Source organism: Pagrus major, chromosome 2 (assembly GCF_040436345.1).
Source record: "Pagrus major chromosome 2, Pma_NU_1.0".
In the NCBI taxonomy this organism is placed as follows: domain Eukaryota; kingdom Metazoa; phylum Chordata; class Actinopteri; order Spariformes; family Sparidae; genus Pagrus; species Pagrus major.
This window is the reverse complement of record NC_133216.1, coordinates 6,078,909-6,101,802: the sequence shown is the minus strand read 5'-3', so window position 1 is coordinate 6,101,802 and position 22,894 is coordinate 6,078,909. Positions and strand designations below refer to the sequence as shown.

The 22,894-nt window shown below is 38.9% G+C and overlaps 1 protein-coding gene across 1 annotated transcript in view; it reads right to left on the bottom strand.

The window, feature by feature from the left end:
• Positions 1–3,217: 3,217 nt before the first annotated feature.
• cntn5 (contactin 5) overlaps positions 3,218–22,894 on the bottom strand; it is a 62,462-nt gene continuing 42,785 nt past the window's right edge. Inside the window, exons 11-22 of the mRNA XM_073488252.1 lie at positions 21,863–21,990; positions 21,288–21,463; positions 19,052–19,172; positions 16,653–16,811; positions 13,228–13,377; positions 12,158–12,228; positions 5,658–5,892; positions 5,447–5,556; positions 5,127–5,313; positions 4,844–4,956; positions 3,920–4,088; positions 3,218–3,321 (exon numbers count right to left, since the gene is read on the bottom strand). Of these exons, the coding sequence (XP_073344353.1) occupies positions 3,218–3,321; positions 3,920–4,088; positions 4,844–4,956; positions 5,127–5,313; positions 5,447–5,556; positions 5,658–5,892; positions 12,158–12,228; positions 13,228–13,377; positions 16,653–16,811; positions 19,052–19,172; positions 21,288–21,463; positions 21,863–21,990 (1,723 nt within the window). The remainder of the gene's footprint in view (positions 3,322–3,919; positions 4,089–4,843; positions 4,957–5,126; positions 5,314–5,446; positions 5,557–5,657; positions 5,893–12,157; positions 12,229–13,227; positions 13,378–16,652; positions 16,812–19,051; positions 19,173–21,287; positions 21,464–21,862; positions 21,991–22,894) is intronic.

Genomic DNA, 22,894 nt, shown 5'->3' with positions numbered 1-22,894 from the left:
CGCGTACATCTCCCGGCTGCTCTTGAGGTACAAGGTGGAATTATAAAACAGGACCCGGGCCTGGGCTAGCTGGTTAGCATGATAACTTCAGAAGACGTCTCTGCAACAAACTACATATTTGTCTTCGACATGACATCAACACTGTTCTTTCTTCACATTCTGTTGATAATATTAGTTTATTTTTTGAATGTTTTAAGCTAAAATTCTGGCCCCTTTAAACCTAAAACTTGTACTGATCTGACTCTTTGTCTTCAAAATCACAAAGAAGCAAGAAAAAAAGTGAGGCATTCAAACATTGGATTAATAAAAACAGATAATGACAGTAAATAGGACCACCTCTATATTTAAGTCAGTAAAAAAAAGGACATTTCAGTGAAAACAGTGATTAACAGCAGCTGGTTTCATAAAATTTCACTTGCAAGTCAGGAAATCTAAACTGTAAAACCGACTATGTGTATGTTGATCTCAAGTCATAAACATTAGCTCTAAAATCCTCCAACATAACATACTGTAGATAACTAAAAAGTACAGTATATCCCGGCACACACTCACGTGCGCACACACACACACACACACACCCGCACCCACACCCACACACACACTGACATTAACCTAAGGGGAGTTCATGTTTTAATTGCTGACACTATAGCTTCTGGCTCTCCGAACCAAATGGGTCCCCTTGCAGGATACATAATCCATTATCATAAATCAGATGCGCCAACACAGACAGGTGCTGCATGAATAATTAAAGGTCGGTACATTAGCACTTGTGTGGAGGCATGTGTTTGAGCCGACGTCATTGAACAGGCTAAAAGCACCGCAAAAACCCTCTCCATCCACATTAAACAGCTTAATGCTTTGCACTACAGACGGAAATTATGTACAAGTTAGAAAGAGGAGACCCACCTCACCATCCTCCCCTTCTGAATGTAACCAAAACACAGAGGTCTGAGAGAAGAGGAGTATCCACGGGATAGATGTTGCTTGCAGCAGTGTTCGTCCTCTGTTTTGCTGTGTGGTCCTATCTCTGGTGGTTGAGCTGGTACCCTTGTCTGAACCTGAGCGGGTGAGCCAGGTTACTCTGACTCTGTAATGGAGAGTCCAGGGAGCTGGAGGCACAGCAAGCGAAAGGTCTGCTCATGCAAACAGGCTTTAGGACTTCAGATCTCCATTCTAACATTAATTACACTTGAGGCAAATTCATTTGGATTTCTGCCCAGCGAGAGATAAGCTTTTAGTGCAGACAAGGCAGGAGAGGAGCCAGAGAGGAGGGAGAGATTCTCTTGATGTTGCCCCATTTGACTCTGCAATGCTTCTTTTATCACACAAAGTTTTGTGGCCTCTAATGCCACGTGAGTGGAATTCAATCAACCCAGACTTTGGATAACTCATGAGGTGAGGTGTCTTGAAGTGCAGAACTGTCTGACAGACCATTCCACAAACTTAGATGCAATTCGGAGTGAAAGTGCCATTGTGAATTTGTATTTTAGTGATATTTTTCAGGTAAACAAAAAAATGTATCAACAATGTTTATTACCTGTTAATTAGAGATGTACCTATACCATTTTTCTCTTCTCAATACCGATCCTGACACCTAAACTTTGTGTATCAGCCGAGACCAACTACCAATCAGATCCCACTGTGTTGAAAAAAAAAATAAATAAATAAAATGCATGTTATGTCATGGATGTGCTTGAAGTTACAAAATATGAATGAATACTGGCTACTATAAAGGATGCTTTACGGAAGTAGCAGGGTACCATTTAAAAAAAAAAAATAATAATGTGGTAGCTGGTCTGTACATATGTACCTGCCGATACTGATTCCAGCATTTTAGGCAGTATGGGAGGCATTTCCAATGCTGGTATCAGTTTCGGAACAATCCCACTATTCATTGTTTGCTATTTATAGAACAAAAATGGCAAACATCGGTTAACACTTTATAATAGCCATTACATCATTAATAAAAAGCAAATTTGTAGTTAATTAATAGTAATTTGACTGTTAACAAACAATGGAATGCTTGATAAACCATTTATTAAGCAATTGTTTATTAAGTTGCAACTGATGTTTATTAACCTTTACAACTTCTTAATAAATGGTTTATAAAACATTTCATTGTTTGTTAACAGTCAAATAACTATTAACTAAAGTTTAATTAACTATAAATGTACCATTTATTAATGATAGTTATTATAAAATGTCACCCAAACATCTCAAACATTTAAATATAATGCTTTTCTTTGTTTTATTTGTTGTACACTGAATATCTTTGGATCCTGGACTGTTTTGAAGATGTCACCTGTGGCTTTGAGAAACACTGTGCAGAGAAAATGATTAATTAGTTCATCATAAAACAGACAGATCAATTGTTATTTATAGCAGTTAGAAATTACAAACAACAAGCATTTAAAAAATATACATCACATTTATTTGTACTGATACCAAGAGTCCTTACAGAGTTGTCTTTGTCTATTGAAGTGTTTGGGCACTACAGGTAAGCACCTGTTTCCTACTTCCATACATCCAACAGTCAACAAACTGTATCACCAAGCATTGCTTAACCACTACCAAAAACAGAGAGTTTGACATAGCTGACACACAACACTGTGTTTTTTTCTCTAAAGGTAACACAATGTACAAAAAGCAAGTCTTGGAAATAGTAAGATTCTCGGTTCCATAAAAAACTTTTTTTCTCCTCAATGTGTGAATAAGAAAACAATGCACTTATCTCTACTGAGCTTCTGCTGCATTGCTTGTTAGGCAGCCAAGGGGTAAATTGATGCAGATAAGTAATGAAAAGAAACAGGCCGGCTGATCCCTGTATTACTACCACAGCAGCTTTCGAGGAATTGTTCACGCTCTGTAGAGTCCCAGAGCTGTAGGAGCCGTCTGGAGGTGGTTAGATGCCAGTCAATGAGAGGAACACATGATGTTAAAGTAAATGATTAATCTTTCCACACAATGTACACTACAGTACAACACTACCGTCATGTTGGAAAGATATGTGCAAATAAAATGTCCAGGGCCTCAAAAGAAACAGGGAACTTAAAAGGATGAACTCTGGAGAGCTGCATGTTAACTGGCAGACTAAACCCCCTTGGCAGGCCTCTGGCCCTTTGGGATGGGTAAGGCCAAAGAAAGCAGGCAGTCAGAGGGAATAAGGGAGCGGAAGACCGGTGGCTCCCTTCATGAAAATGAGGATGGCACAGTGGCCTCACCAGGAAGCTGAAGGCACCAGAAGAACCAGGAGCAGTGCTGTCCATGTTAGGCTCTGTGGCAGGCGGTGCACTGAGCACTGGTTGCTTTTTGCTCGAACACCTAAGAGACGGAGGAGAGAGAGATGTTGATGAAGGTTCTCAGGTCATCCATGTCATGGTAATATCAAGTGCTGTATTGTAGCCAACTGGAACACGTCCAGCTGCCTTCGATACAGCACTTCAAAGAGAGAGAGAGTTAATACTGATGAAAATAAAGATGGTAAACCTAATGTCTGTAATGCATACATTTTCAATGCTAGATAACTCCATTGATCTTTTTAATGAATGGAGTTTGGCACTTGGACGAAAGTCTTTCCTGCTTAAGCAAGAAAAAAGGAAGTGAAGGAAACGATGAAGAAAACAGAAACCCATTGCCCTGAGAAGCTGGCTGGTCATGTCACACGCAGGGCTGCAAACTTTCAGTTCGTCCTGTTGCTCAGAAGTTAATTGGCTGTGCAAGAGTAGGAAGGCTTGTGTGGGCGAGGTAATTAAAACAGTATTAGCCTAAGAAAACTTGGCTCGCACAACAGCTGTGGCGACTCAATTAAGGGAGAACATAAGATTGCTACAAAGAGAAAACAGCCTGTGCATAGAGATCGGCTTTCAGAGGTCATGTAATGGAGTGTGTGGCTGAGAGGGGAGGAGACTAACTAGCTTACCGGAGGAGGTGACCAATCGAACTTGGGAGCTGACGGCTCCTTCTCCCCCTTCGCTGAGGGCGCGCACCTCAATGATATAGGTGCCTCCTTCTGGCAGTGAGAGCATGGTGGAGGGGTTGATGGTCCTCGTCACCTGGTTGTGGCCTCTGCCCTCCTGTTTGAGTAACACCTGCAGACAAGAAACTCAGTACAAACTATGTGCTACTTTGTTAGTAAATATCTGTCAGAGTCAAAGTTACAAGACTGTGCACATGCAAATGTTAGGAGAGAAATGAACTCTCTGGTATTTTTTAACTTGGACCCTATTTCCCCATGTTTTTTTTAAGTGACTAATATGTCAGTATTGAGGGAGACCACAGCAGTAAGCAGCCATGAAACGGACCGCAATATAATCCCTGTAATTGCGCACAGTCAAAGTGCTTATTTTTTGCCACTGACAAACTCAAATTGTTCTTCTAAGTGTCAACAACATTATGGGAAGAGATGGACCTTTTTGTTTCAGAATTAGATATATTTTGTTGATCCAAAGCCACCACCCTCCATTTGCTGAAACGATAATTTTATAAAAATAAAATTAAACTCACCAAAACCATCTTGGTTCGAGAATTTAAAACATCACCAGCTCTGGTTTGGTTGAATAAGTCCTTTGATTCGCAGTGTTATATGTGAGAAATATTCTGGCTCTATTCTGGCTTTTTTTACCACCCCCACTGCTTCTCTGATGTCTCCACCCTACCTCTCGCTCCTCTCCAGATATTTTCACATCTAACACGGGGATTACCTTTCAGCCCTTTTCACGGACAACAAATGTTGTCCCCCAGTCACACAGACACATAAACATGGGAAATAGGATTGAAAAATAAAAAAAAATACCCTTTAATGCTATGAAATTAAAGAAAATTGACTTGAGAAATTGATCATTACCATGTACCCGATGACATCAGATTCATTGTCTTTTGCCTTCACTGGGTCCCAGCTTAGCGACACGTTGTTGCCCTCTTGAATCCACATGAGGTTGGATGGAGGATGAGCAGGAGCTGAGGAGAGAATGCAACATTCTGGGTCCAAACTCAACAGGACTTTCAAACAGCTTTTCAACCAACTAGGTCAATTACTACACTTTTTATAAGGGGATTTAGGGCGGACTTAACAGGTAGCCTCCATACTATATTTAGCATAACGTGATTAGTGTCAGTGCTATACTCACGGGCTTTCCTGGTCTTGGCTGTGACAGCAACAGTGGCAGGACCCTGGCCGATGCTGTTGAAGCCTTTTACTGTGATGAGATACAGACTGTTGCCCTCTAGTCCTGTCAAGACCATGGACGTTTCGTTTCTCACTGTTCTTTGTTTTTGTCCCGACTCTTCCTGCTCCATGTCTTTCCAGTAGCTGACCTGTTAAACAGTTATGAATGACTTTGAACAAATGCTGTTCTCAATCTCAACTCATGCACACATACAGTGTGCATGCAAAAATGTCAGAGACTTTATGTAAATGTATGAGATTAGGCAAATAATTTATTAGCACCTCATATCCTCTTGGTCTTCCAGGGCCAGGATTGGGTGGTTTCCAAGTGACCCTGATTTCTGATGAAGAAATGCTGTGAGCTTTCACATCAGTTGGCGCTTCCCTCGGCTCTGTGAAACAAAACAATGTCAAAATGTTGACAAGTCATACAATCCTGAAAACTACCCCCTCTGTTCTTTACAAAAACAAGCAACCACAAATACTAACTCACCTCCCTCAGCAGAGTGGATGATGACAACTTTGCTGAACGGCCCATCTCCCTTGTTGTTGTACACTCCGACCTTCACTTCAAAGGGAGTAAGTGGAGGGAACGTCTCGTCTCTGTATTTGTATGTCGTGGAGTCGGCAGACGTAACCATCTTCTCCTTCCAGCCTCTGGTTCCATTGGCACGAAATGCGACAATATACCCAAAGCCCTCACCATTTTGGAACTCCTCAGAAACTGGCTGAAAACATCAGAGAGAGAGAGAAGCAATCATGAAGTGTCTTTCACTGAGATTAAGTGCAAACTGGCTTACCAGCACTTCAGCTCTGTGACTGAGCTCAGGTGCATTATTTGCACATTTACCTCATTTGAACGGCTACTTCTGAGCAAGCAAGGCTCTCATTGAACAAAACGTGTCCCTCTATGGCAGTCCCATATAACCAGCTAGCAATTTACTGTAACTGTCTGCCAATGTTAATAAAGATGCAGTCAGTCTCGGGTAATGGAAACAAATCATATCTGGCTCAGTTGTGCCCATTATGTAGCTATTTATCTTTCCATGTCTGACAGGAGGATTTTTGGGACACGGGTTTTGTGTGCCGGCTTCAATACTTATCTGCGGATTTCCTGAAGTGGTGAAACTGGGAGCTGTCTTCCACAGCTGCTCCGTGCTTAATCAAATCAAATGCCAATTTATTAAGTGAGCTAGAATTTAATTAAAATGTGAGCTGCAGGGATTAAATCTTTGGCTAAATTTAATAAATGACAAACACCTGTACACCTGTTCTTGGCAACAAATGCTGCTGGTGCTGTAATGTGTTGATTTGCATAGGCTTCAAAGTAATATTGTACCCTGTAGGCACCACCCAAATTAGCCATCTAGTCTACAGAGAGATTCGCTGTGGATAGAGATGTGGTTCACATCTGATTCGACGACCAATCACCATGACTGCCTAATTACAGGGATGATCAGTGAAAATGAATTAGCTCCCATCAAAGTTATTATTGGAGCTGGCAATGCTTTTAAAGAGATGCCAAGGAATGTGGGTCTTTAAAAAACAGCATGAACAAATTAGCTAGTTAAGTCTAAGAACACTTGCAGGTTTGGGAATTGATATCTTCACAGATAAGTGTGGACACAGTAAGAAGGCTGATACAACTGAGGTAAGTCTTGTGGATGAAATTGTGGGGCCTGCTGGGCTTAGCGACGATGACTGTAGGGGCAACACTAATGGCCCTCCCAATGGCTCCTCGAGAAAGAGCAGTCTCTCACCGTCGACTCTAATGAGACGGCTGAATGAAGCTGCAGAGACTGTTTAGTCATTCATCCTGCTTAATAACCCTGCCCACCATGGCCGTCCAGCTCTGACAACTCTCCACAGATGATTGGAGAGGCAGAACTGCCACGCGTTCGCATGCCTAGACTGCCAAAAAGGGCTAACATTCCTGCTCCATCTCCTTTAATATCCATCGCCATTGATCACTGACAAAGTCCTGATTTATTTCCAAAAGCATTTAGCAGAAACGAGAAGAAATAGGGCACAACTAAAACGACTTAAAATGCCACATACCAAAAGGAGGACACTGCACAAAGTGGAGCGTCTCAGCACTGTCCCGTGATAAACTGACAGACTTATTGATGGGTGACCAGTTATTGAACCTCACAATGGGCAGAGAAGAAACATCCTTTTTGAAGGATTACTTTAATGGCTCACAATTGTGCCCCCTGTACTTGTACAGAATTGATCTGATTGCAAAAATGAATCAAAATAAATGAGCAGACTAAATAATGTTCACACTCACTTTCATGCTGAGGCACTTGAAGAAACAAATTGTTTCAATCATGGAGGTTTGTAACTGAAAAGCTGCTGATATACAGTTACTTGAGTCTCATCAAGAGAACCCTTGAGCATTCTGGGTAAGAATCTGTTTCACTAAGAACCACTTTTTTGTAATTACTCAAATTCTTGCATGACTTGAAATGACTCTTTATTAGGGTTTCATTTTTAACCAAGCACCAATGATGGTTTTGTGTACCTTCAAGTATCTCTCGATTGTTCTTCCAACATGGGGTCCTGTATATATTCGTAATGACGTAAGGAGGTTTGTCATTGTGTTATACTTGCTACTCTAATGACACTCTTGAGTTATAAATAGGAAATGGTCTCTACCAAACACCATCCCATCTGGAATGGACATTATCCCCCATAATGTGCCACTGAGGGCCACTTCTCCTCATGTGAAGGTTATCCTCCCAGTGGCAGTTGGGTTCCCATACTTAATAACTACAAGAATAACTGTCAGTTGCTTCCACATCTGTTCACTGTTCCCCTGTTAATATATCCTTCAACTGATCTCAATTGCAAATTCTCAGCTTTGCTCATAGTAATTCTGCACATGCTGTGCCCTGTAACTGGCTGAGAGCCAAGCTGTCCACTTGGAAACAGTTCAGACTAATATCCTCTTTACTTGGTGTGAGATTTATTACATTTTGTACAACCATTGTCAAGATTGAGATTACAAACAGATTTTCATAAACATCCCGGGATTTATTGGGAACGACTCCCGAGATTCAAGGTTAATCATCATTGGGCCTCTCTGGTGGGACCAAATTTACAATTCACAACATCTTAATCACTCGCCCGGCTGATGCAGCTCTGTGTAGTACACGGCCCAGCTGGCCTCCTTTAAGCTTTGTCAGCAAATTTGGCAATTGCGACCAAGTTGTGCCCTCAGACTGTAAGACCCTGGATGGTTAAACAAATTTCTAACAGAATAAAGTCGGACCCTGTTTAAAACGCAATGAGCTGTGATCCTGGGGTTGTGCTTTTATTAATTGTAAAGTGGGAGTTTTTGCCCTGTTTGTAATGACATTCTGCACAACTAACAACACTTGGCCTTTTTAAAGGTATACTGCAGAATCTATAAACTCATACAAAAGTAATCCTTCTCAATCATAATAAGCATATGACCCACTAGAAGTGTGTGACTGCATCTACCTATTTTCCTACTGTCCTAGTGTTTTGCTGTGTCCGGGATATTTCTGGGTGTCAACCTTCAGACGGTGGTGTGGATCTGACAGCAAATGACAGTGAGCGGGATGTGAGGTCGGGTTTATATTGCTGTCTCCTTGCTTTGCTCTAGGCCTGCCATAAAGAGCCTGTGTGTCTGTGTGTCTGTTTGACCGAGGGCAGGGCTTAGCTACACACACGCGCACACAGAGCAGAAAGGCAACAGCGGTCAGGATGAAGCTTTCTTTTCAGCTGCATTCACACAAAATCCGAGAATAAGGCACCTTCCTGCGTGTATGTATTGAGGTGTGGTGATGTTCATCTGTGCTTTAGAACTTGACCAGTGTGAAACAAGCAGAAAATGATCTTTTATTTCTCTGATTCACTTCTTTGTTTATGCTAATGCTGCTCCCTCTACTCATTCAGTCTGGCTTGCTCGACCACCGCTGCTCTCTTCCTCTGTCTCAAGCAGGGGAAGAGGGGACAACTTTGAATGGTGTGTATACAAGCAGCATCTGATAAAGCCTGAAGTGCATATCTTTAAATCTGAATGAAAACCTTATGCACATGTGCTGGAAATATGCCTGTAAACTACATCCACAGATAATGTTGAAATCTGTCAACAGCTATTATATATAACCAGTATTTCAAGTCCATGTGAGGTTTGTCTTGGTCAAATGATCAACATGTTTTTTTTTTTTTTTGTATTTACTTGAATGGGCTTTGTTAATACTAGAACTTCCTTTTTAAAATAACCACTTCAAGGTCTGATCTTGTGGAAAAGCATCCTGTCCTGGTGAACTGAAGCATATTTCATTTGTTCCATTTGGTTCATTTAAGTTTTTCTTCCAGTCTCAACCTGCTCAAACCCTCCAAAGTGGAATTTAAATTCAGTCAGAGAAAATCATGTGGATACTGCAGCAGATGGGTCTCCAACATGTCTTCCCTTTCAAAAAGTAAAAAAGGTCACTTTGTCTTAATGATGGGTGCTCACCTGAGCCCCCACACAGCTCACAAGACTACAACCTCCACCTTTGTGTTACCCCACTGGATTTAATGTGCATCTTTATTGCCCTTTTCTATAAGAAGGGTCACGGCTTCCTGGGAGTTTGGTGCATCCACACCTGGGTAATTTTCTTTAACCTTTGGCTCTACAGATGTGGTGCTGAAAAGGGTTGCTACAGTAGCAAATAGGATACAGGATTAAACAACTGAGTGCGTGCCCCTTTTTTAGCTCAATACTGTATCAAGGAGGTGCGGACATGCTACTCTGACTTTAGAACGATCATTCAGCAACACATTAAGACGAGGGAACGCTGACTAAAGGCCAAATTAAATCACAGCATACAGTAACTGCTTTAATTAAACTGCAGCTTGAATCTCAAACACCAGGCTGCATTAAATGTAATTTAGAAAGTTGCTTGTTTAACATTTACTTTGGAACTTGACCTCCATGACTCTTACCTTAAATACTGTTTATGAACTATTATGTATGGAATCTTTCTCCTTTGAACACTTTTGTTTTCTGTGAGGAGTTACTTTTTGTTGCTTCTGGGATTTATTTGGGGTTGACAAATAATTCTGGTGAGAAAAAATCCTATTTTTGAGCTGACAAACGTCAAAAACTATGATGAGAAAAATCCGAGTGAGAACACCTGTCAATGTTTGGAAATTTGATGCAAATAATCCATTTTTGTTTTTTGTTTTTCATTGAACTCTAAAATAAGAAAACTATAATCCCTGCAAACAAATAACTATTCTGTTAAATTTCAAGCTTCAAATCTTCTTCTGCCCAATCAAAATAAACCGTTCACTACCCAAAATGAATCACTTCCTGTGCACAGCGGGTTTTCCCTGAGACAGAACAGAGAGTGTTAAGAAAAGAAAATGTAAGAGATTTTTATCAAAGACAAGAAGTTGTCTGAGCTTGGATGTCAACTTCCTATGCTCTACTCTGTTCTTTAAATACTCCAGCAAATCCCTCACTACATCTGTCTTCCTACATTTTAGGAACATCTCCAGACTCCTCTCATCATTGTGTCACTTGTGCTGCTGAAACTTTCCTCTATGTTTTAATTAGATCCCACTTTGATGGTTCTGGGAATAGGACAGCAAGCAAACACAGGTCCCCAGCACATGCTGAGAGAAACTGCAGCGACTCATCATATCTCACCTCGAGTGAATGCAACTGACTGTAAAGTAATGCAATCATCTGTATATCTTAAAATCATTAGACCGTTTCCTTCAAGCTGAGGAACCACAAGGAACTAGCCTCGTCCATCAACTGTGCTTTATCCCCCTTAATAATGTCTGACAAGTATTCCCAGGCAACAAAAAGTGAAGGTTTTTAATGACTGCTACATGCAGTAGCAGCAGCCTCTACATGATTATTAAGTCACATTCACATGCTGGATTTATTACTTAGTGACAGTTGAATTCCTGAGGGAACACAGGCAAAGCTGTAGTTTCGGCATGGATGTTTGAAGTGAACCTTGTTTCAGTCGGTTTATTTGTTTATTTCTTGGATCACAACCCTGATTCTCAGACTGCAGGAGCAACGAGTGATGATAAATTCCTGTAACATAAAAAATGTATGATCACATTTGTAATCTTGGTGAGACTTTCTAACATTGAATGGTGGATATTTACAGCTGACAGGTTTCTTTCCATTTTTAATGATGTATAATTCTAACCAGAAGTTTGTGATTTCATGTCCAGGGTTTTTCAATACAGCACTGCTTTGTTTCAGAGGTTAACAAGAAGAAAAGATTTCTATTTCCTTGCTACTTAAGAGCAACTAATTACTGAGCATCTCCTCTGAGAACTTGAAACATATTTACTGGGATTAAAAGGTTATGGATTGTGTTTGAGATGGTTCTGTTTAGATAATGCAACACAGATTTTAGGCTGACTTTAGGCTGCCAACATTTTACCTGGGAAGGGACTTCAGATGAAAACCATCCTCTTGACTTAGTCTGGCATATATACAGTAATGTTTATTAATATGCACAGTCCCTGAGAAATAATCTGAATACAATAAAATAATCATGTTAAAAAAACAACAAAAAACAAAACAAAACAAAAACTGTTCAAAGAAAACAAGCATCTTTAGCTCTTGAAATATTGACGAAATATGAGATGAGATGAGACTTTAATACTATTGATTTTTGCATTTTAATAAAAGTATAAATGTAATTTGATACAACATGTAGACATATTTATTTTTCATTAGATATACAGTATGTCATTGTTATATCCTTGCTGAGGATTTTTGAAAACATTCCAAAGTTTGAATGTCATGTCGGTGACATTCGTAGATAAAACAGGAAACTGCAAATATTATTTTTATGTGAGAATAGACTAAATAAAAAGCTTCTGTGAACTCTTCAACAAAATCTTACTCTGCTTAACTGAAGCACCCGACTCACTGTGACATTTGTGTTTTCGCACGTTTCTGCATGTTGTGCTGCTGAAGCAGTTTGGCAGCGGACCTACCTCCCATGAGATGACCAGTTCATGCCTGCGGCCATTCCCTCCACTAACGTTTGCCGGTGCCACTGATGGGACTGTTTGAAACAGAAAGGTTAAACATCAATGACCCAACTCACAAAAACTCACTTCAATGTGTTCTGAAAACGGAAGAGAATACAAAAATATACTTTTCAGGTTGTAGTACATGTTCTTAAAAGCCCCTACATTTGAGTTACATTTATTTAAAAGTTATTTCTAATTTGCTAATAAAATAAAAATATAACTTGTGAATAATGTGTCATAATGATTAAAAAATGTGTTTTGTGAGTCAATAGATCATAACTGAAAAAATAAAACACTGTTTTAATTATGTGTTTAAAAGATTACTGAAATAAACCAACCTTGAATGGCATAAGAAAACATTAAAAACTCAGTTATAGTTCAGTGTTATTTGTGCATGCATTAAAGTAACTGTCAATAAAACTGAGAGTGATAGCAGGTTACAGTGCTGTAATTTGAATTTTGCACCCTTTTGCTGACATTTGGATCACGGATTATAACTTTAAGGATGGATTACCACAACTGTGTGCAGATACAGTAATTAGTCTGTTAATTATGCTGAAGAGATAGGACAGATTAAATAAGCTACTTTCAAATGACCAATGACCTTTGTAATTATTGCATTTTATAGACGAGAAATGAGCAGTTAGTGAAGCGGCACGCTTCATCCAGCCTGTCTCAGTCAATTTCTGCCCACCATAAATAGTGCATTCTGCTGTCTTTGCCTCAGGCCATTAAGGGACTGGCTGCTTTAGCAGAAACACTAAACTTGTTGAAATTCATGTAAGCAGCTTATTTTCAACTTCTTGCCCAATTAAAATCGAGTATATTAACAATGGGAATGTAATGTGTTCATGAAGTGGCATGTGGAGGCAACAGCTACTGTAAGTTCTCTAGCTACAATAAATCATCAGCTGGAATTTGCACTCAGTATATTATATAAGAAGTTCCTGGACTGGGTGATTATGTCTGTCAAAAATGGGACTTGAATGAAGTGTACAGTAAATCCAGCTCTGACAGCTCTGAGGATTTACCTGCTTCTTTAGTCCTAACTCCTCTTGATGGTGCACTGGGATCTCCTGTCCCAATCGCATTGCTGGCCACCACCCTGAACTCATACTCCACCCAGGGGTTGAGCTCCACAGCCATGGCTGACTCCATGTCCCCTGTTACTGGGTCCGGGTCTGCAGACAAGAGTGTCGTTAATCAAGACAAGCACCATATAAGAGCTCCAGCACTTCTGTACAGATTATGAGGGGATTTTAAAACATACACTTCCTTAAGTACCAGTGTTCAGCTTTAAGGGTGTTTAGGAGTGTATAGATCCATAATGAGTGAAGAGTGTAGGACTCATAGCCCTTTAAATACAAAGTCTCTCAAAAGAACAATGCAGCGCAATGATGCTTAACATACAGACAAAGCAATCAGAGAGTTTCTTTTTTTTTTAATTTTATGGCTGAACAGTCCTGAAAAAGTTCTTTGCTGGCCAAGACAGTCACCTGGCCTCAATCAACCACCTGAGCCATTGTTTCACTGCTTAAGCCCAGACTAAAACAAGCAAGATGGCTGGCAGAGCATACTGGACAAGTATATGTTGACTTACACTGAAAAATATAATGCAATATACATATATATATATATATATATATATATACATACACACACATATATATATATATATATATATATATATATATATATATATATATATATATATATATATATATATATATATATATATATATATATATATGTTTATAAAACATTCTAATATATAGCAAGAACATAACATATATATGACAATACATGCCAATATATTTACATTTTTGTATCAAAGTACACTTTGATAATATATTAGTAATAAATACTAACATGTATTTAGAAATCCATTACTTAAAATATATGTAGCATATATTACTGGATAATATATTTTTGGTTAATATATGGTAATATTTTTTGCAATATATCAAAAAACACAATAATTGATATTTTTGTCAACATATAGACAATAATTCATTTGATATATTCAAAAATACATTGCAAGTGCATCATTAAATATAATTCAATACATATGAAGATGACACTAATTTCAAACATGAGCCTATATCAACTCTTCATATCAGTTTTATATGTAATTACAAGGTGAATATATTGTCATAACAATGTTTAATTGACACAAATAATGAAAAAAAACAACCTTGGATGCTAACATATTACATTTACATATATAGGACATAGCTTTCCATTGCCTAAGGGCAGGAAGGATACTGAGTGTCGGCTGATGTCTGTAGCCTGCAGACAGTCATTAACTGCAAAGGATTATATAGATTAAATATGAGGAAGAACTTGTTTAATTACTTTCTGTTCCCTAAAATTGTGGGTATCTGTGTGTAAAAGCTGCGAGTTGACACTTGAACCTCATAGCCATTGTTTCATTTTAAATCCAGTAAGCTGGAGTACAGAGCCAAAAAACTAAATAAACAAAAAATGTCATTGTCTTAGTTCGTATGGACTGCACAGTATTACACTTCCCCTCCAGAGCAGCTGTGACTTGCCATTTTTTTTTTTACACCAGGTGGTGACGATATGCAATTTACCTGAAACCTGATATATTATGTTGTTTTGAACAACATGTCTTTCTAGCAGCTTTGGAGGGAATTTTAAGATGCAACTCATTACATAGAGGGAAGCTGTTCCCACTCAACTTTCATCGTATCTACAGAGACTTAGAGAGCTAAGTAATTATAAATCACATCCTGAGAGAGAAAGAAGTCAAGTTTTATGAGCATATTTTGAACGGAATTACAAGCAGGTAACACACCTAATCTAGTTGCCATAGGGCTGCTATAATCAAGCTTGGTCAATATTGACCCTGCGTCAACAAACAAACATTGACTGAAAGCATATCCGTGTCACAAATGAACCAGGGGTCTGTCTGTGCTAACTAAGGCAACATCCAGTCGAGCAGCAGAGCTTACATTCTTATCATCCAAAGCAGCTCACAATGAGACCACTCCGTCAAGCAAGCTGCTCTTCAAACATGAGCTGATAACTGTGTTTGTAAGGAGTGGGAGCTGAAAGCCCAATCCCCTTTATGCTAATCTGAACAAGTTCAACACTGATGATACATCACAGAGTCCTAATTGTGCTTTATCGAATTAAATGTGGTTGAACAGACATGATGGGAGAGGAGTGTATACAAAGTATGATTTATATATCTGTGGGGATGAATCATTATCACACCTTAAACTCTGCTATTATTATCACACCGCATATTAAGACGGATTACACACAATGCTCTGCAAGCCCTCATCCTTTAACGCTAAGTAATAGTAATTGATGGTTTTTCTGTCAAGGTACAGAAAAAAGGAAGCTAATTCATTTTTAGGCAGTGAACGTTGCATTTACACCAAATGAACATGTATAAGTGTTATAATTTAAGCCCAAAAGGTTAATTTCCTACTCCATGCTGACATGACACTGAATAAAATTCAAGGCAATGGCATTTGATACGGGCTCAGATTACTTTTTGAAACAGCCAAGATCAGACAATAAAAGGGCAGCTGGAAGTAGAAATGCATTTCAACTTCTTAAACGGGCATCTGAGAAGAAAGTCTTGGTCAGAGATTGGTCCAGAACAGTATGATACCGTTTTACACCAAAATTAATGGTTTTTTTTGTTTGTTTTTTATGTGGGTAAACCTGATAAAAAGAGGCAATTGACTCCTTTTCTATTGTCAGTAAATGAGTTTATGTTTTTCTCTGGCGTGTCATGTGCGAGATCACAAATGCACTGGAAAAAGAAGGAAGAGTGGAAAGCACCTGATCATATACTGCATCAGACTGATGATAAAAGTCTTAATCAGTAACATTATGTATAAGACACTCTTGTCAAACACTTTTTTTTCCAGAGCTGATAATTGGAAGTAGCTTAGGAGTGAGACATCTCACTTCTTTCTCATCTATATTGAGAGTTGAAAATGTACAACCGACATAGATCAGATGGTGACATGAAGGCCAGGCCTTTTTTTTTTTTTAACATCCTTTAGTTCAGTCTCTCTTTAAAAGCCTTCTTAACTTTAACGTGCCAAAAAAGGTGCCAAGGTGTTGTGTTTCCATCACAGCAGAACAGAGCTGGAACAGATAAACACCTGCGACCGCTGCATTTGACGTGGAACTGAATGCAGATTGTATCCGTTTCCAGAGAAAGAGATGTTAGTGGATGTTTGTGTCCAGTATGAAAGCAGTAAAAGACTTTTGATCCATGGCTTTCTGGATGAGATTTCAAAGGCTGATTAGATTAAGTATAAGTAATTTTGTCTCTTAAAGCAGTCCCCTTGTACTTGTTGGGCTGATTCACCATCTCCCTACTTGACTTTGGGCAGGATTAAGGCCTTTGTATACGGCCCCACATTAACCTCACCGATCTAGATCCTGCAGTTTGCTCCTTATTGATTACCTGTTTTGACAGTTTGCCAGCCTAATGAAAATGGGCTGCGGGCCTGTAAATTATAGGTGCTGATAGGGCTGTGGTTGTCCAGACCACGAGACCAGGACAAGGTGGCTGTGGTATCGCTGATCTCCTCCACTATCACCACTCCAGGGGGTCCAGGAGGACCTGGTGGAAAGACAGTTAGGAGACAGAGATTAAATTACCAGTTTGAACCATTAATTCTTTAAACATGTCAGGACACAAGGGAAGAACCAAAAACAATCTGTGTTGCTGTTTATATCAACTCTAAGTTTGTCCATATTGTGATGTCTTCTTCATGCGTTGTTGCTATTAGATACTCTAATGGATGCATCCATGCAAGCATTAAGAAGGATGTGCAGCTGTACGCATATGGTGACAACATTAATACGCTGTTGTAAGCTCTGCACAAACAAACAACAGACAAGAAAACGGCATACTAAACTGAACTAGGAATCTAGCTGACACTGATCTGCTGCCAAGGATTTCATGCTGATTAAGGGATATTGAAGCTTTCTTTTCTGGGGTTTCGGAGGCAGTTTGCCAGTTCTGCTGAGCATGACTGTGTAGTAGACCTTCCTGTGTTTTAATACAGCTGAACATATGTTTACCTCAATCTTCAGAAGTAAATGTAATCTGCAAGTGTAGCAAACGTCTAAGGACTCAAGGGGGAACAGCTGTAAACGAAAAGCTGGCAGCTGGTACACTCAATGAAAACCAATGTAGTGTGTCCCCAAAAAGTGCCCATTAGAAGGTGGCATTGAAAGGTGCATTTGCATTTCAGGACATTAAGATGCATTTTGTGCCACTATGGGAACAGCACCGTGTTTTTAGTGTGCCCAACGCCACGGCATAAATCCTCCTCTGTATTAGTGCTTGATGTTAAATGACAATCATTAAATACATCAGAGATGGGCAATATGGCTGAAGTTAAACCTGCCTCTGATACATGCAAGCCATTGCCAAACCAGTTCATACAATGCTGATTTAGTCGACCACTGCTCAATAATCCCTCTCTATTTTGCAGTAGCGATGCATTTTACATTAACAGGAGCCGGAGCTGAAGGGTGTAGCATGTTTGTGTGATTTCTCTCACTGTCACAGGGGAGACAAAAGTTCTGCAGTGCAGGTTTAATGTCACAATACTATATATTACAATCAGTATTTATGTGATAAAGATTTATCCTATTAAATGATTTGGAAAAAATATCCCAAAAAGCTAAAGTGTCTGCTGCTGCCATTTTATAATGATAATCTAACACTTAAAACAAAAACTTCAGCAACTATTTTCCATCACAATTTAATTTGCAATCATCATTCAATGACATAGTGTGCCATTGTCAGCAGCACGACTATACACAATGATTAAGCAAAACAAAACTCAGTTCAGTTTTGGTTGGATGACTAGTCTTTATAAATTTCCTGTCATGCAAAGGTGGAATTAGTACTCAGATCTTATACTTAGAAGTAAAAGTAGCAATACCACAGTGAGGAAATACTGTGTTACAAGTAAAAGTCATCCATTTAAAGTTCTACTTAAGTATTAAAATATACCTTAAGTACCAAGAGTAAAACTACTCTTGCTGAAAGGCATATTTCAGAATAATGTATATAATATTATTGGATTATCAATATTGCTGCATTGTTGCAGCTGTTAAAGGCAATTTAACTACTTTATATAATTCCCCTGAGGGATAATATTATATATTATACTATAACATTAAATCACATAATTTAATTATTGATTATATTTTGTATAACTGCAAAAGACCTTGTAACTTGTCAAACAAGTAAAATAGTATATAGTAGAATATTTGCCTCTGAATCGTAGTATGAGGTGTGAGATGTCACAGCCTTAAAACATATACTTATATACATATATATATTGACATATACATATGCTTTTCACTTCAGAAGACAATCAAAAACAGATCAGGAGCTGTGTGTAATATGTTATATGTACCAACCACAGAATCTGATCACTAGACATTTAAGCCAATTTGTTTAACAGCACTTATTAAACTTGTTCATACAGACAAACCGTTTATCCAGCCAGACTCACAGCGACTATAAAAAATTAGTCAAAATTAGTCAAATGGAGGTAATAATGTGGGAATAGTTATTGTTCGATTGTCTCCACCAGCAGCAAATTACCTTTAGGGGCTAATTCCTTCGATTCACAGAAAATGTTAACATTATGTAACATCATTTCACAGCTTTAAATCAACAACAACAACAACAAAAAACACCTTGCGATTGTAACAGCCTCCATTTCCTCTGGTCTAAACTTCCCAAGTATACTTCAATATGAGAAAACGTGTATTATGATCAGTCCACAAGTATACTTTGTCACAGTGTATTGGTATACTGAAAGACAACAAGCTCACCTCTAACAAGAAGTTCAGCCTCTGCCACTACAGTGTCAGCACTGGTTTGGGCCCGGCACCCATACTTCCCAGCATGCTTCAACAAGATGCTCCTAATCATCAGATCCACTGTGGAAGACTGCTGCAATTGTGAAAAGAAAGAAGGGATAAAAAAAGCTGGGTATTAAGCAAGCCTAAATGTGCTTGCTACAAAAAAGTGTGATTCCTTTACATCTTGTAAAGGCTCATGTGGCTTGAAAGATTCCTGTTTAATTCAGGTGCTTGCTTGCTGCTGCATTCTTCAGCTATAGCTGTATTTTCTCTCTGCTGAAATGAGAAATGCCTAAGGCAAGACTGGGAATAATTCAAGGTCTACAGGCAGCTGTTTAGCGCGAAACCTGATTAAAATTACAGACCATGCATCAGCCAGGAATCTGTTGTGCCGGTAAAGGATTGTCACTGCAAATACTTTCTCTCCAGAGCCTGGGTAGTAGCAGAGGACACATCAGGGCAGATGTGATTTTAACACCCACTGTTGATAAAGGAATAGTAGCATAAACAGGATTCCCTACTCTCTAACTTCATTTTATGGTTTAGACACTAATGATTTTCTTTTATATAATGGAGGAGGGAAATGTGAGATGTTGCTTTGTGAAAATATTAAACTAAATTAATCTTGTTGAAACTTTATGCAAAAACAAGCATTAAACTGTTTAGTGCCCGAGATAACAAGAGCAATAACTCAAGTTGATTTTACTTTTTTATGATTACAATTAAAGATCCAGTGTGTATAGTGGCATCTAGTGGTGTGTTTACAGATTGCAACCAACTGAACACCCCTCGTCTCACCCTCCCCTACAGTGGCCATTAAAAAAACAAACATAATTCTGAATATTATATTTCATTTCTGCCAAAATCTAATTCAATTCTGCCATCCTACACACTGGACCTTCTAGTTAACCCCATAATAATATATGTGTATTTAAGTGATATTTAGCATAATAATGTTATCCAGCTGTAACCCTTTTATTCTCTGATGGTTTCTGTATTTGATTGTCATTAACTTAACAGACAACTCATACAAACCAACCAGTGTGGCATATCTATATGAACAATGCAGAACGAAGAGTGCTATTTGCATATATTGTACAGAGCACAATTCTCTGGTACATCAAATATGGTCAACCTGGGAGAAAATTAAAACTCGTAATAAGGAACAAGTAAAAACATGGAGGTCTGAAATGTTCAAGCAAAAAGAAGTTCGAAGGTGAAGGAGAAATGGCAACGTTACAATGCAACCTTGATGTTGAAGGGGGGCAAAGGTTAATGCCTCTTTGTTTGTGTATATTTTGTTTTTGCTGGGAGAATTTATATGTCTTCATCAGAAAGTCCTTGATACTGTATAAGTTGACTTTTGCTGGATGACTGATGCCAAACAAAAATAAGTATCTGGTATAATTAGGCTCTTAGAATTCAAGAGAGCCCTGGTTGATAAGAAAGACAACGGCAATGCATGTTATATGTCTACAAAAGCAGTAATGCACATTAAGGTACAGAAATAGTCGCCATATCAAAGTTTCAATTTCAGGATGATTTTCTTCTTCATTATATTTCAAAATCATTGCTGACTTTGTTTCCACCCTTATTACCTTTCAGAGGCAGCATGAGTCAGTCTCTATTTGTCTTTTCATTTCCACAAAAAGATACATTTTCCTGGGTTCAATTCAGAACAATAAACTAGACTTTGATACACATAATTATGTGATTCGATGCAGGTCTTTGATGATACATGAGGCTGTCTGACCTTTGGCAAAATTGATTCTTTATGCAGGTATAACAAGTGTTTGGTGCAATGAGACACATATTTAAAACTATTAAATAAAAAGTGCAAAATGAAACAACAAAATCATTTTAGCTTAAACGGGTTGATGCGGAAGATGAACAAAAATTCATCAGGGAGTCAATTAAATACAAAAAAAAAACATTTGTTTACACTGAACAATTACACAGACAGATAGAAATACAAGACAGACAGACAGACAGACAGACAGACAGACAGACAGATAGATAGATAGATAGATAGATAGATAGATAGATAGATAGATAGATAGATAGATAGATAGATAGATGGATAGTGGGATAGATAGATAGATAGATAGATAGATAGATAGATAGATAGATAGATAGATAGATAGATAGATAACCAATATGGTAAATTTACTCTTAGTCTTACTTTTGCTCTTACTCTTGCTCTTACTGTTTGGATGTATTCAAAGTGGATGCCATCCTGTTGAAAGTTGATTGGTTTCTGGTTGAAGAACCACTGGAACGCCACATCCAGCGACGTGTCATGTGTTGCCTTGCAGCTCAGCACTACGCTCTCACCCACCGTCACTTCCACTCTGCTCGGGCTGAGCTCCACACGCATGGCGTCTGGAAGCACAAAGCTGCTACACTGTCACCTCAGGCTAACCCAAAGCTAGCGTCAAGCAGCTGCATTTGACTGTGACATCACTGCCAGAGCAATCGTCAGAACCCAACCCTAACTCGGGCAAAAACACTCACCTTTGTCAGATAAATATCCCGCTTGGCTCTGATCTAGACTGTGTGCAGTGCTTCTATGAGACAGAAGCCTTTACGCTGTTAGAGTGTGTCCTTGTAATATGATTCTTGAATGTGAGAGCCCTTGGTTCACGGTTGAGCAAGCACAATAAATTTCCTGGCACCCGAGCAAAGGTGGTGGTGGTGGGGGAGATGACATTGGGGACTGTTTACTGGTGGCCGACTTGTGCTAATTTGGCAGAAAATAAAGGCCCCGAGGGCATCACTTACCTTTTACCCACAGTACGGCAGTCATCTCTGCCGAGCCCAACTGATTCTCTGCCCGGCACACATAGTTCCCCTCATCCGCTCGGCTGGAGTTAACAATTCTCAGAGTGTTGTTCCGTAACAACATAATCCTGTGAGAGGACACAAAAATCAATACCGGTATGAGAAACAAATTCACGTACGAACAGTTGCACTACAAGTTCAGGGATGAGGTTATATGTTTGTGGTTACGTCGGGCTACAAGAATAGCAATAATCACTTGGGATGAGAATAGAAAAAAAGTTGAAACAAACTGCTCGGATATTCTTTAAATAATCACCCACTAGAGATTCCTACAGAAAATATAAAGTACAAATTGTGTTTACAGCTAGTGCGTTATTATCGCTGAATTGAAGGACAAAAAGCGCCTGACAGTAAGTTGTTTGTGTTAGGAAAAAGCTCAGAGGACCGGAGGATGTAGAGGCAAGAGCAGTGTTTGAATTTGTTGTGTAACCTTCAACTAGGGAACCGAAAATAAACCCTATTCAGTAAAGATCAATCAACAATTTAAATGTGATAATGAACCTGATTTACAGATACCACTAAGTAGCCCCTATCTTCAACAGGATTAAAACAAAGATGCTTTTAAAGATAGCGATTAAGGTAATGGGGACAAATTTTCAGTAAAAAAGAAAATTCGTGACACCAAAGCACTGATGTCAAGAACAAAGGAACACACTGTTCCTCTGACTTTCACTTTGGGTACAAAGATGCTCTATATCTGATCTTGAACACAATAGGCTTCCTACTGGAGTAATTACAGCACAATTTAAATTCATTAAAGGAAAACTTCAGACGGAAATCTGTAGAGAACAATACACAGCATGAAATAAAATAGATGTTATGATTCTTGTTCCTCCGAGTCAATATTTCCATAAATCTAATGTTGCATTCATCATGAAATCCACCTGACAAACACTAAATATTGCTCTGTTCAATGAATCCAAAGCCAAAGCTGTCAAACCAAGATGCGAACATCACAGAGCTGTCCTCCTG